Source organism: Camellia sinensis, chromosome 9 (genome assembly GCF_055761805.1).
Source record: "Camellia sinensis isolate YWXY chromosome 9, ASM5576180v1, whole genome shotgun sequence".
Lineage (NCBI taxonomy): Eukaryota > Viridiplantae > Streptophyta > Magnoliopsida > Ericales > Theaceae > Camellia > Camellia sinensis.
Window position 1 is genome coordinate 91,377,948 of NC_138969.1, and position 14,487 is coordinate 91,392,434.

Here is a 14,487-nt window from a genome sequence, read left to right on the forward strand (position 1 = left end):
CAATTTTATGGGATTTGCAGGTTATTATTAGAGATTTGTTAAAAACTTCTCATAAATTATTGTACCGTTGACGTAATTGACTCAAAGAGGGGAACCATTTGTGTGGATAGAACACAGGGAATCGACTTTTCAAGAACTGAAAACAAGATTGACCACAACTTCAATCCTTACTATACCCTCAGGTACCGAAGGATTTGTAATTTATAGAGATGCATCTTACAAGGGTTTGGGTTGTGTTTTAATGCAAAATGGCGCAATGATTGCATATGCCTCTCGACAGTTGAGACCATATGAGAAGAATTACTCAACATATGACTTAGAGCTTCCCACAGTTGTGTTTGCATTGAAAATGTGGCAACATTACTTGTTTGGGGTTAAATGTGAAGGTACATAGATCATAAAAGCTTGAAGTACTTTTTCAAGCAGAAGGAATTAAAAATGCGATAGAGGTGATGGCTTGAATTGATCAAGGACTATGATTCATTACCACCCAGGCAAGGCTAATACCATGATAGATGCACTTAGCAGAAAGAATCTGGGAGGTTTAGCCTGTTTGCTTACAGATCAGAAAGAGCTTCTACAAGAATTTGAAAAGTTTGAAATAGAAGTGGTGTCTTTTGAACAAAATGGTTTGATAGCCGCAATGTCTTCACAACCAGCAATTATTGAAGGGATCAAACAAAAGCAAATGAATGATGAGTTTCTGAAGAAGATTTGTGATGAGTTTGAAGCTAAACCTAAATTGGGATTCACAATTAAAGAGTTAGTGTTAAAATTTCAGGAGAGACTTTGTGTTCCTAAGATACAGAACTAAAGATAAGAATTCTAGAAGAAGCTCATAAGTCAATGTTTGCTATGCACCCTAGGAATACCAAAATGTATCAAGATTTAAAGTTAGTGTATTGGTGGCCCAATATGAAAAGAGAGATCGCAAAATTCAACTCCAAGTGCTTATAATGTCAACAAGTAAAAGCAGAGCATCAGAAACCGATAGGCTTGCTTCAGTCCCTCCCTTTTCCGAAATGGAAATGTGAACACATAACCATGAACTTCATCGTCGGTCTACCTCGAACATCTAGAGGTATGAATGCAACTTGGGCTATAGTTGATAGGTTGACAAAATCTGCTCATTTTCTTACTATGAATACCTCATTTAATGACTATAGACTTGCCACCATTTACATTGATGAGATTATCCGTTAACATCTGGTTCCAGTGTTTATTGTATCAGATACGATCCTAAATTTGTTTCTAGGTTTTGGCATAGTCTACAGAATGCAATGGGAACAGAGTTAAGGTTCAACACATCTTTTCATCCGCAAACTGACGGACAAACATAGAGAAACTTTAGAGAACATGGTTCATATGTGTGTGTTGGAATTCCAAGGCGGCTCCATTAGCTAAATTTGTTTATAATAACAGTTTCCATGCTAGCATTAGTATGGCGCCATATGAGGCATTGAATGGTAGAAAGTATAGATCTCTAGTTTATTGGACTAAGGTTGGTGATAGGGCCATATATGGGATAGAACTTGTGCAGCAAACAACTGAAAAGATAAAGATCATTCAACAACAGCTCAAAACTACACAAAGACAATAGAAGAGTTACACGGATCAGCGAAGAAGATATTTAGAGTATGAAATGGGAGATCATGTGTTTATCAAAGTAACACCGATGAAAGGGCAGACAAGATTCGGTAGAAAAGAGAAACTGACTCCTCAATACATTGTACCATTCTAGATCCTTGAAAGAATGGGTCCTATTGCTTACCGAATTGCCTTACCATCGGGAATGCAACAGATACACAACGGATTTAATGTGCCTATGCTTCGAGGCTATCTTGGATGTTACATTTTTCTATGTATGCACCATTTTTTAATTAGATTATTAAATTCACATAAAAATTGAAAAAAAATTGTGAATAATTTGTGTAAAATTAGAGATTAGTGAAGAAAGATTTAAACAAAGAGAAGTTCATAGTGTGTGGTTTGGTTTATTTTTTCATTTTTTTTTTCATTTTTTTGGTTTTCATGTTTTTTGTCTTTGCCATTGATTTTTTTAATAACACTTTTATTTTCTTTTTAAATTCACTTAATTTAATATTTTTAATTTTTTAATTTAACTTTTAGATTGAGATTCACTTAATCTAAATACACGTAGAAATAATTTGTTGTATATTCTTTTTGGAAAAAAATTATTATTATGAAATAATAATAATAATAATAATAATAAATAGTGCATGTTTGAATTAATAAATTTACCAGTATTGTACTTTTTAACTCTATTTAGATTATTAGATATTAGATTTTTATGTAAACGTATAATTTAAATATAAAATATGAAAAAATTCTAGTACCTTTAATCACCAAAATTGAGAAAATATGAAATATCAAAAACTGAAAAACAGATTTAAAAAATAAAACTAACAAAAGTGGTTGTTATTTAAAATTTGGACATCATATCTTAGTTATTAAAGTATCATGAAAAATATTACAGTTCATAAAATATAATTTAAATAACAAAAAAAAAAGTGTGAAGGTAATCTGCGATTTTTTGAGATGCAGCACAAAAAAACGCATGCACTTTCCTTTGTCTAGATTCGAACGAATGCATACAATTTTAAAATTCAACCAAATTTCATCCATAATAGACAATTGTAAATATTATGTATATTAGTATAGAAATAGACACAGGAAATAAAAAAAGAGTAATTATTTTTTGTTCTTCAATCATCATCAATGTAAAAAAATAGGGTGATGTTTTTTTTTTTTTTTCCGATTAGAAGGGAGATGATTTGTTATATTGATATAGGACTTTTGGAAGCAGATGTATCATTTTGAATATTTAACTCCAAAAATAAATAGATAGTTGATTTATATAGGACTCTTTATGATTTTTAAAAAAATATAATAGATTTGAGAGAATAAAATTGAGATTTAAAAAAAAATAAATTAAAAGGCATGACAGGCTTTTCACATTTTTATAATAGTAGTGGATAGGAATAATTTCATTTTTGAGAATAAACAGTCGGTTGTTGAGGTTGCATCTTTTGCTGTAAAGTATATCCAGGAGTTTGTTCAGGCCTAGACCTCAAGTCAAATTCATGTGATGCCCGCTCGACAAAAGAGATGGCTTGTACCCCAACAAGGTGTGTATAAGCTGAATTTTGATGGTTCGGTACGTAAGGATCAGGTAGTTGTTGGTATTGGGGTCCTTGTCAGGGATTTTAATGGGGGCGGTAATTGCATCCATGGTTGATCAGATTCATTATGTTTCTGATGTTGATTGTGTTGAAGCTCTTGGTGTAGTTAAAGCTTTTCAATTTGGACGGGATCTAGCGATTGGGGATATTTAGCTTAAGGGGGCTCCTTTAATGTCATTTCTGTCATTCTGGGAATGATGGAGAATTTATCTTGTTGCGAACACCCACTACAAGGATTTACACATTTGGCGACCACTTTTGCCGACTAAAAAAATTTTGGTCGCAAAAAAATGGCATTTGGCGACCAAATATTAATTAGTCGCGAATGATCATTATTTTTGGCGACCAAATATTATTGGTCGCAAAAGAATATATTTTGGCGACCAAAAAATAAGTTGGTCGCAGAAAGTGGTATGCTTTTGCCGACCAACTATAAATTTGGTCGCGAAAGGCCACATTTTTTTTGGCGACCAAAATTTTGGTCGCCAAAAACTTATTTTCAGCAACAAAAAAAAATTAGTCACCAAATTAGCACTTTTAGCGACTAATATTTTAGTCGCCGTTGATTGAGATTTGGCAACTAAAAAAATTTGTCGGCAAAGGGTACATTTTCTACGACTAATCTGATATTTTGGTCGCCAAAAATTTGGAAAGGAATTTTGAAACGTGGGGCGGGTATTTTGGTCACACTTTCTCATTTTCTCCTCTTTCATCTCTCTTTGAAACAGGTGCGAGACAAGCGAACAAACAACACCGAACCACTCTCTCTCTCTCGTCTTTGCGTTCGATTCGAACCCTAGGCACATTGAATCAATCATTCGGAGTCTCTCTTGGATCTACATGGTGATCACCTCCCCCTTTCTCTTCTCTCACGCCTCACGCCTCACGCCTCTGTGTCTCTTCTCTCTCACGCCTCACGCTGCCCTCCTCTCTGTTACTGGAGCATCACCGCAAGGGTTAGACGAGCACACTGTAAGGGTTAGCACTACCATCGCTTTGTCTCGGGTAGGTATGTCCTTTATTTCAACCTCTCTCTCTTTCTCTCTGTGTGTGTGGGTGTGTGTCTCTGTCTTCCTCTCTATGTCTCCTTCGATTTGGGGCTAATTATTTTCTTCATTTTGCTCACTATTTGAAGAAAATTAAAGAAAATTAAAGAAAATCAGAGAAGAACTTGAATGTATTTGCAATCTGATGCTTGAATGGATAATGATGCTTAACCGAAGCATGAACTCTTAGATATTGCATCTCGTCTGTAGCATATAGTTAGTTATATTCAGTAATGGCAATGTAGAGATTTGGAACAATACAGGCCAAACCCTCTGGTTTTCCCCTTCTGTTCCAATCCAATACCAATTTAGGTTTAAATATTTCCCCAAAATGATGCATTGGCATGGGGTGGGATTGGATGAGATAATGAAATAAGTATTGTTCTGTACCTAATATGGAGACAAACATATATAATTAATATCAGGCAAATAAATGAGGATAAAATAAACTTGCACCTGGTTATGTAAGGCTCAAACATATCCCAAGGGCTGGAGCATGAAACAATTGACTCATTCTGTTGCCGTCTCTACTCATACAACCATTTTTTCTGTTACTCTCAAGATTTCTCAGGTAAGGACTGCTGTCTTTTTTAATTTTTATTATTGAATTGCCCCCCAGTGCCAAAGTTGTGTGGTATAAACTGGATTACTATGTCTGAGTTGGATTATTAATTGAGAACATATAAGTTTGATAGTAATCCAGCAAAACAGAATATTTCATTCTAGGTAATTTGTGTTAACAACATGGTTTCTTTCACATGCTCTAACCTTTAAACTGTAATTTGCGTGAGCCTGTGGAAAGCCTTCGACCAGATATGTCTTCATTCCTAAATGGTTTAATTTTAGTCTGTACTGTGATTACGTAATTATTCCTTTAATTTGATTCTCATTACCTGCTTTGTCTTCTCTGTTTTTTAATCTTTGGCAGTTTATATTTGATGCTGCTGCAAAGTTCTGTGTTGATATTGCAACTCATCAGCATGGATGTTGTGTTCTGAATCGATGCATTGATAAGTCAGTTGGGAAATATCAGGAAAAGTTGGTTGCAGCAATTGCTGCTTATGGGCTTCTTCTTGCTCAAGATGCTTTTGGGTAATTTTTTTTGAAAAGTTTGGATGATATCTTTGATTGAATATTTTTTATGTACTATGTATGCATGCTTATGGCTGTATTTTGATAGAATGATCCACATAGAAATATATCCAACAAATGAGTATTTTTGCTCACTAAAAAGTAATCATTTTCATGCTGTGATACGGTTTGTTTGCATTCTTGTTAGGAATTATTGATTTCTCTGTAATTCTATTATTTGTTACTCAAAATCTTGCTTTTGAATATCACTACATTTAGTAATATGGTAACGGAAAAAAAAAAAAAAACAAACAAAGCACTGCCTTAACATCTTTGTCTCCTTCAAGTTGATCATTAATGTGAGAGGTTCCTTCTGGTTAGAGAATCATGCTAAAGTGGCTCTCCCATCAATAGCTTGCTCAACCTACCAATCACTAGATACATAAATTGTTGACTGTTGTGTTTTATCATCAGATGTGGAGATTATTCTTCGTAATTGTTCTTTAAACTGTAATTGCTAAACAATGCTTCATCTTGAAAACCCTGGGCAGACTTTTCGTGCTCCACTGGCCTTCTTACTTAGCATTAGCTCATTTCATTGTGACTAGTTCACCCTTTGTAGTTTGTACTTAGCTAGGCCATGATTTATGTTACATTGCTAAAAAAGTATTGAGCATTGAGATCTGACACACTAATGTAACGGATAGAGTTCACAATTTATTGACCTGGCCTGTGGAATCTTCCATTGATTTTAATGGTTGTTTTGATCAGACAGTGATTTTAAGGGTTTGAGTTTGGTTGGGTTTCTTTTTCATGTTATAAATGGGTTTGTTTGATTAAGCCCATTCCAACTCATTTCTAAGTAGGCAGGAAATGCTACAATGTGCACTTGCACATTGTAAGAAAAATTACGATTTTGTGATAGAAGTCATGAATTTTTGTGATGGAAGTTATGATTTTTGTAATGAAAGCAATAAATGGTGAAGTTATGATGTGCACCCTAAAAGTTAAAGTTATGTCTTTGTGATTTAAGTTCTACTTTTTGCGAGAAGCAAAAAGTTACAATTTTTGTGAAGAAAAAAGTTATACTTTTTGTGATAAAAGTTATACATTTTATGATAAAAGTTGCACTTTTTACATCAGGCGCATACCATATGCACCCTTTCTGGGGTGCACATGGTAGCCTTTCCCGTATGGGTTTTGGCCGCGGTGATCCATTTATTGAAGGGCTTTAGACTAGGTTCAGAGTATGAGCAATATTACATGTGGTTTTCCCAACTTAAACCGGCCCCACTTTCCCTAGTTTCAGACTGGAGAATTGAAATAAATAAGATCTAGCAACAAGGTTGATTGAGTTGGAGGCCAAACGATTTTATTGATGGTTTGATGGGAGGCTCTGGGTTAAACAGCATAACTGATAGCTTCTTACTGCCTCCATTCAATTTGCTCTCTCCTCCTAGTTAGCTCTATATTAATTGAATTCACACTAATTGGTATAATGGTCATAAAACAAATTATACAATCAACTCTAATTGAAGTCCTCTCTTCTGTTGTCTTCCTTTCTCACAGCCATAACCCATGTTTGTTTAGCATCCTGTTCCCTCCTTTCTCCTTTCATTTTTGTCGTCATCATCATCATCATCATCATCAAATCATCATAATGATCATCTTTTTCACATTTCTTAAAGTGGTGAAATGCCATGTGTTAATGCATTTATCTTTGATTATGATCCAAACGACCTTTTGACTTACAGCAATTAACTGCAGCTTTTCCAAGTTACACTGGCTGATCTCAGTTGATGTGTTGTTATTTGTCCATATCTCGACTTACAGCAATCATAATACTTAAAGTCACCAGAAGATGCATGGAAGTTCCAAGCTTCCTTGCTTATTACACACTAATATTTCCTATAATATGCTACACATGTTACCTCGACCTAGATTTGATTTATCACTGGATAATTTTTTTTTTTTTGCCTATTATGCAGATCGGCACAACAAACACCATGTACACACCATATTTAAAAAAATATATGCTAATGATCACCCAATGATTAGTATTAGTATTGATATACGTGCTAAATATGTATCAAAATATGTAAAAAGTGCATAGTATTCTAACTATTTTGGTATTACCTCCCCTTAAAGACAGACCATAAGTTGTCATTAGCATGATCCGTTGAAAAATAATAGTGGATCTTATTATTTTATAGATATGATAGGTCCTATATTTATACATATGGTTCGTACGTAGGAGGTAAAAAGAAAGGGGGGTAAATATTCATGTATCATTTTCTTATTCATCAAACCAAGACATACTCTCTGAGGATGAACTGTCTAGTACAAAATCTGACTCCATTTTCATTTGGCAGACTTAGCTCGAACAGCATTACACTCTGGTAGGGGCCTCCCCATCAACCATAACTCAGTTGTACCAAATTTGCAGTCATGTGTGAAGAAATTGTTTCTCTAGTCGATGATAAACGTACCTAATTGCCTTAAAATAGCAAGAACATCAAGTACCCAAGACAAAATAGAAACTTGGTTGCAAGGTGGTAGGGGCCGCCCCATCGATCACTCTTGGTGAAGAAAGACTATTGACTAGTTATATACCAAAACACAGAAAAAAAATCTAGACTACACATTAATTTTTTTTCTGCCTCATTATCTAATTGCATTGAAATCTATTAATTGGGCAGTTTTTGCAGTCTTGGCTTCTTTTACCTTTGGGTAATTTTGCATACTTGGTATTTTACAGTGTTCCACATGCATGCTTAAGCTTCTCACACGTGGTTATGTAATGCATTCTATTTTTAAAATGTTGACTTACATATGATCGAAACTCATTAAAATTTTCTGCAAAATAAATTAATGGAAGTCCATCAGCCTTTATTTTAGAGTTGAATATGGTTGGATCTCTTCTAGTTTTTTTCTCTGATTTTAAGAGACTTCTTGTAGGATACTTTTCGCGGAAGAGTGTGTGAATGTCCTATTGTGCAAGGTTTAAACTTTGTTGGTGATGGTTATACTCATTGTGAAGGTATGTGTTTATTCAAATTATGAGTGTAAGTTTTGCTCCTTTTGGTATATTGCTCAAGAGACAATAGACCAACAAATCTAGCTAGGAAAATCATTTCTTGAAAAGTTGTGGCAGTAGTTTCCCCCTTTTTTTAGTTAAATCAAGTAAAAATGCCCCCTTTTTAGTTTCACCCTTTTTTTTTTCAGTGCCATCAGCATAAAAAAATTATCACCATGCCTGATATCTCACAGGATACTCCATTAAGGAATTTTGATTTTCATGTCTTCTCACTTTTGATGAAACAAGAGAATATTTGGCTGAAAATTTCTAGCAAAATAGATTTGATTGTTAAGTTGCTGATTTTTGTGATTGTGCTGTTACAAACAGATCTCGTAACATCAGTTTGATTCATTGTGGTTCTGATGTCATTAATAACAATGTAACTCTTAAATTTTTGTGGCAACCTTTTTTTTTTTTTTTCCTTTTTTGATTGAATTGAAATCTCAACTTACACTTACAGCCAGTAAATAGTATGCTGGCTGCAGGGGTGTACCCATAGGATATTGAAATCATAAGATACAAGGACTTGGTCGAATTCTTTAAATGCGTAGTTTTTCTATTTTTATATCTAAAATAAGTATCAAATAGATAAGATACCGTCTCCAGCGTGATTCATAGTCTTACTTTGAAATATTGTAACTAGGTGTTCATCTTCCTTTATTGTATTGGAACCTTAAGGCTGTGTTTGGATTATGGATTTGAATAGGGATTTGGAAAGGGAAAGGAAGAAGGTGAAGGAAATGTGAATGGAAATATAAGCTAAATTTGTTCTCCATTTCCCCCGCCTTTTCCTTTTCCTTTCCCTTTCCAAATTCTTACCCATTCCATGATCCTAACACAACTTAATGGTCTCTTCCAATAGACATGTTTAACTAATATCCTGCAGCCGCACACAAAGTGCCATTAGCTTAGAAAGATGATGTTAACTCTGATCAAGCGGGCATCTTACACTTTGAACAAGCTGTTGAACTTATACACACAGTATTCAGAAATTTATATTTACATCATATTTTGGCATATTTGGTTTAACAGCTTCAGGTGCTTTAAGGTGTGAATTAAATAATGGAGGCAGTTGGAAGAAGACCCAGGAAGGCAGGACCTATTCTGCTTGCATTGTAAGTGGTTCAAACTCAACTCATCTGTTAGAGTTGATTATTATGACACTTTCTCAGTTCTTTTTAACTGCCCACTGACTATTGAGCGGTTCTTGACGAACTTTTAGGATAACCATACAAAAGGCTGCAAGTGTCCACCAGGATTCGAGGGTGATGGAGTGCACACTTGTGAATGTAATGTATTTCCACTTCTTGGTTTTACTGATTAATGTCGTGGAACATTACAAAGATGACTGGGATTTACAAGGCTTGTTGGACCCATTATTTTGCTATGGCTATATCAAATTAGGCGATGACTCTTTTCAAGCATACTGTCTTTAAACATTTAGTAGGTTTGTAGGCTGATACCCTGTAGATTTCAGTCTCTTTCTATTGACCATTCTGTCTTCCAGATATTGACGAATGCAAAGAAAGGTCAGCCTGCCAATGCCCGCAGTGCAAATGCAAGAATACCTGGGGTAGTTATGAGTGCCGCTGCGGCAGCAATTTATTATACATGCGAGAACATGACACGTGCATAAGTGAGTATGAGCATGTCTATGACTATTTGCTGAAATGAAAGAACTAGTAATTAATTTATTTTCATTGTGTTGGCCCATAGTTATACAGCTGACCATATTAATTTTAGTTGAACATGGACTGTTTGGTTGTTTTGTGTTGCTGAAGTTGTTTCTGTTCTGCTTTGAAGTTGTTCTGTTTGGCCTACTGTTCGAAGCTATTTTTGTTGTGATGATGTAATTTTCAAATTTAGCTGCTGAATTCAAATGGGTGCTCATCAAGTGCTCGAAAAACAAAATCAAATTGGGTAATGATTTCCACAATAGTAGGTTGTTTGGCACAAAAAAGTTATCTCATATTAAAAAATATTACACAGAGAGAGAGAGAGAGAGAGCATCATTTAGGGTTGTCCCAGTGCTGGGATCTAAGACTCCAAAGGCAATCTAGTTGATAGGTTAGACTTTTTTTTTAGTGTTTCCCCCATTCAAACTGTCATCTCTATGTCCACTTCCCTACCCTTCCTCTGAGCCTCTTTCCCACACAAAACCTAACCCTCCCAGGCCCCTACAGACCCCAATACCATTACCAACAGAAGATACTATCAAAAAATCATAATACTCAAAGTCACCAGAAGATGCATGGAAGTTCCAAGCTTCCTTGCTTATTACACACTAATATTTCCTATAATATGCTACACATGTTATCTCGACCTAGATTTGATTTATCACTGGATAATTTTTTTATTTTTTTGCCTATTATGCAGATCGGCACAACAAACACCATGTACACACCATATTTAAAAAAATGTATGCTAATGATCACCCAATGATTAGTATTAGTATTGATATACGTGCTAAATATGTATCAAAATATGTAAAAAGTGCTTAGTATTCTAACTATTTTGGTATTACCTCCCCTTAAAGACAGACCAGAAGTTGTCATTAGCATGATCCGTTGAAAAATAATAGTGGATCTTATTATTTTATAGATATGATAGGTCCTATATTTATACATATGGTTCATACGTAGGAGGTAAAAAGAAAGGGGGGTAAATATTCATGTATCATTTTCTTAGTCATCAAACCAAGACATACTCTCTGAGGATGAACTGTCTAGTACAAATCTAGTACAAAATCTGACTCCATTTTCATTTGGCAGACTTATCTCGAACAGCATTACACTCTGGTAGGGGCCTCCCCATCAACCATAACTCAGTTGTACCAAATTTGCAGTCATGTGTGAAGAAATTGTTTCTCTAGTCGATGATAAACGTACCTAATTGCCTTAAAACAGCAAGAAATTGTTAGCAAGTTCTAAAATTCCTAATTTTTACTTAGTGTCTTATGGATATCAAAGATCTGAATTAGCTCCAACACTTTTTATTCATTCAGTTGTCATGTACCATTGATTATTTTACAAAATTTTCAATCATGAGAAGTTGATCATTTCACAATCTCTCCTTTTACACTAGTGTGTGCATTTTTCCATATAGGGTAGCAACTTTGATGGTGGTTTTTTTCTTTTTTTTTTTTCAATTGGCAGGTGATTTTTTATATTTATGAAGATAATTATATTAAATTGAACAATCATAATTTATAAATAATAGACCAAAAAATGTTTTGCAATGAGTGCTTGGTTGATGTGGAATATCATTAGTAGCATGTGAAGATAAACATTTAGTGTTCTTGACATTGGGCCTTGGAACTGTTTTGCAATGAGTGCAAGACAGGTGTTTACTCACCTACCTTCTATAGAAATACCCCCTCTTCTCATTCTTTAGGGCTTATCGTGCACTTCGTCTTGGGCTCTCAAACTAAGCTTATGTGGATTAAATACTCTAAAATAGTGCAGCAGACTGGGTTGTTTGAGGTTGACCACCAATTTTATATTTGGACTTTGGCATGCATTTCAGGTATGGATTTGAATCAAGATGTCCCATAATTTGAGGCAATGTTTGGTAAAGACATTCATATTTTCTCTTATTTATATTCTAAGGTAGAACAAAGTTTCTACATAAGCAGGAAGTCTAACACAGCAGTTCATTGATATGGTTGTAACATAGAAATAGAGAAGAAATACTTCAGCATGCTTGGCAATTATTGTCACTCAAGCATCAAACCTGAATAAGTGTGGGCTATTGTTCTGTATGGTTGAAAATCCTTCCTTGCCACAGGATTAGTTATTGATTGAGTTGCTTCTAGGACAATAATGCATTTGGTAATGAAAGTTGCTTGTATCTCTGTCAAGGGAAAACCAGCTCAAAAAAAAATGTAATTCATCCAGCGAGAGAGATTACATCTTTGCATGGGGGATCAAGCAAGTTTGATCCTGTGAGACATTTAATTGTCGAGCTTTGCCTTCTGATGAGAAGTGCAAGAATCAATTTTGATTTTCGAGCGCCGGATGAGAAATATAATTCTCTCAAGTATATTTTGTTATGACAAGATGGATCAATTTCAGTTGCCATGTTTGGTTTCTGCTGTGTGGCACCATATTGGATCTGGAATTGTGGCTCATCCAATTTATTCTATAGACATAAGAATGCTATTGTTTTATTTACAATTTGATAATGGTAGTCATTTTAATTTGCTAATGTGACCTTTGCTTTTCATGGACATTTTTCATTATTTGTCCAATTTTAACTGACATTATTTCTCTTTTTCTTTGGTACAGATGGATGAACTCGTGCACAAAGCTAAATTGTACAGGACAAATTGGCACTTTTTTGTATTTTTGGAAGGATTATATATTTTTGTATAGATGTATATGGAAAATATTAGGGTAGACTAGTAGTTATATTTTTGGATACACTACTAGTTATATTTTTGGATGAGTGTGTATAGAAAATATTTGGTAGACTACTAGTTATATTTTTGGGTTGATGTACATGGATAAAAATTTAAAACATAATAACAAGTACTTGTTATGTGTTTAATTTTTATGCTAGATGAAATATGTAGTTTCGAATTATTTGCGGATGTAAATTTATAGTAGTTGCTGATTTTAATTAAACAGGTTCAGAAATTGTTGATATATGTATTTTGTTGAATGTTGATGATTCAATTTATTTGTTGGTTTGAATGATTTCTTATTTTTACAGATTATATTGAATAAATTGGATGAATTATTTTAAATTGCAGGTTTATTTTGTTGGGTATTGGCGACCAAAATTTGGTTTTGTTTTTATAGTTTTGGCGACCAATTGATTGGTCGCAAAATGTCACAATTGGCGACCAAAAAAATTTTGGTCGCAGAATGTCACAATTGGCGACCATAATTTTTTGGTCGCGAAATGTTCCAATTGGCGACCAAACAAATTTTCGTCGCAGAATGTTACAATTGGCGACCAATTGATTAGTCGCGAAATGTCACAATTGGCGACTAAAAAAATATTGGTCGCAGAATGTCACAATTGGCGACCAAATTTTTGGGTCGCAAAATGTCACAATTGGCGACCAAACAAATTTTGGTCGCGGAATGTCACAATTGGCGACCAAATTTTTTGGTTGCAGAATGTCACGATTGGCGACCAAACTTTTTGGTTGGGAAAATATCACTTTTCGCGACCAAAGTGTTTTGGCGACAAAATAAATTAGTCGCGGTAATTAAACATTTAGCGACTAAAAATTTAGTCGCGAAATCCAACTTTTGCCGACCAACCACAATTTTGGTCGCGAATTACTTTTGCCGACCATCAATTGGCGACCAAAGTAGCGACCAAAAAAATTGGTCGCGGATAACTTTTGCCGACCAAAAATTGACTTTTAGCGACCAATTTTTTTGTTGCCAAAAGTGTTAATTCTTGTAGTGACCTAGTGTGGGTTGCTCAAGAAAGTCTCATGCTCTTTCAGACTACGTCTGTGTTGTATGTGTGTAGGGAGGGAAATTATGTGGCTCATTACTTGTGTAGGTTAGCCTTTGATTTTGACTCCCCATGAGTTTGGATTGAGAAAGTTCCTTCATCCGTATTGGCTTTGGTGGCTTCTGAGGTTCCGTATTTTGTGTAATCGTCTCGCCCATCTTAAAAAAAAAAGAAAGAAAAGTTCTCTCCAATTCAATTCAACCTATTATGAGTCCACTATTTGAATCACATTTATCTTTAAAATATGGATCATTTATCTATTTATTGTCAATTTTTTGAAAGTAAAAAATGATCCAAACAATTGTATCAATATCTAATTAACCTAATTTTTTGTATAAATGATCTACTTAAAAACTTTAAAAAAATATGCAATTTGAATCAAGAAAATAGACTTAATATGAACTTATAATGAATTGAACTGGAGAGAAATAACATTATTTATATTATGGGCCTTTGCAATATGAAAGTTCTGAGGAAGTGGATTTGGAAATACTCCTTCGGTCTAGGCAAGCCCTCGAGATCTTTGCAATGACATCTGAAATAGAGAAATAGCTTCGGACGGTGGTGCTGGAATTAACACTCCGATGGACAAGTTAGTTCTTCTTCAGATTGT

At 34.5% G+C, this 14,487-nt stretch overlaps 1 protein-coding gene and 2 long non-coding RNA genes across 3 annotated transcripts; all 3 read left to right on the plus strand.

Moving 5' to 3' along the window:
* The first annotated feature begins 256 nt into the window (after positions 1-256).
* On the plus strand, positions 257-814 carry LOC145799610 (uncharacterized). Its single transcript, XM_082889213.1, has 2 exons — positions 257-386; positions 495-814. The coding sequence occupies exons 1-2, from the start codon at positions 257-259 to the stop codon at positions 812-814; spliced, it is 450 nt and encodes a 149-aa protein (XP_082745339.1).
* A 3,126-nt stretch (positions 815-3,940) lies between these two features.
* On the plus strand, positions 3,941-9,694 carry LOC145798683 (uncharacterized). The gene is made up of 5 exons (XR_014340084.1): positions 3,941-4,212; positions 5,178-5,341; positions 8,279-8,360; positions 9,432-9,514; positions 9,622-9,694. It is a non-coding gene; the product is annotated as an uncharacterized LOC145798683 (long non-coding RNA).
* Positions 9,695-9,903: 209 nt separating this feature from the next.
* Positions 9,904-12,990, plus strand: LOC145798684 (uncharacterized). The gene is made up of 2 exons (XR_014340085.1): positions 9,904-10,035; positions 12,686-12,990. It is a non-coding gene; the product is annotated as an uncharacterized LOC145798684 (long non-coding RNA).
* Positions 12,991-14,487: the final 1,497 nt, after the last annotated feature.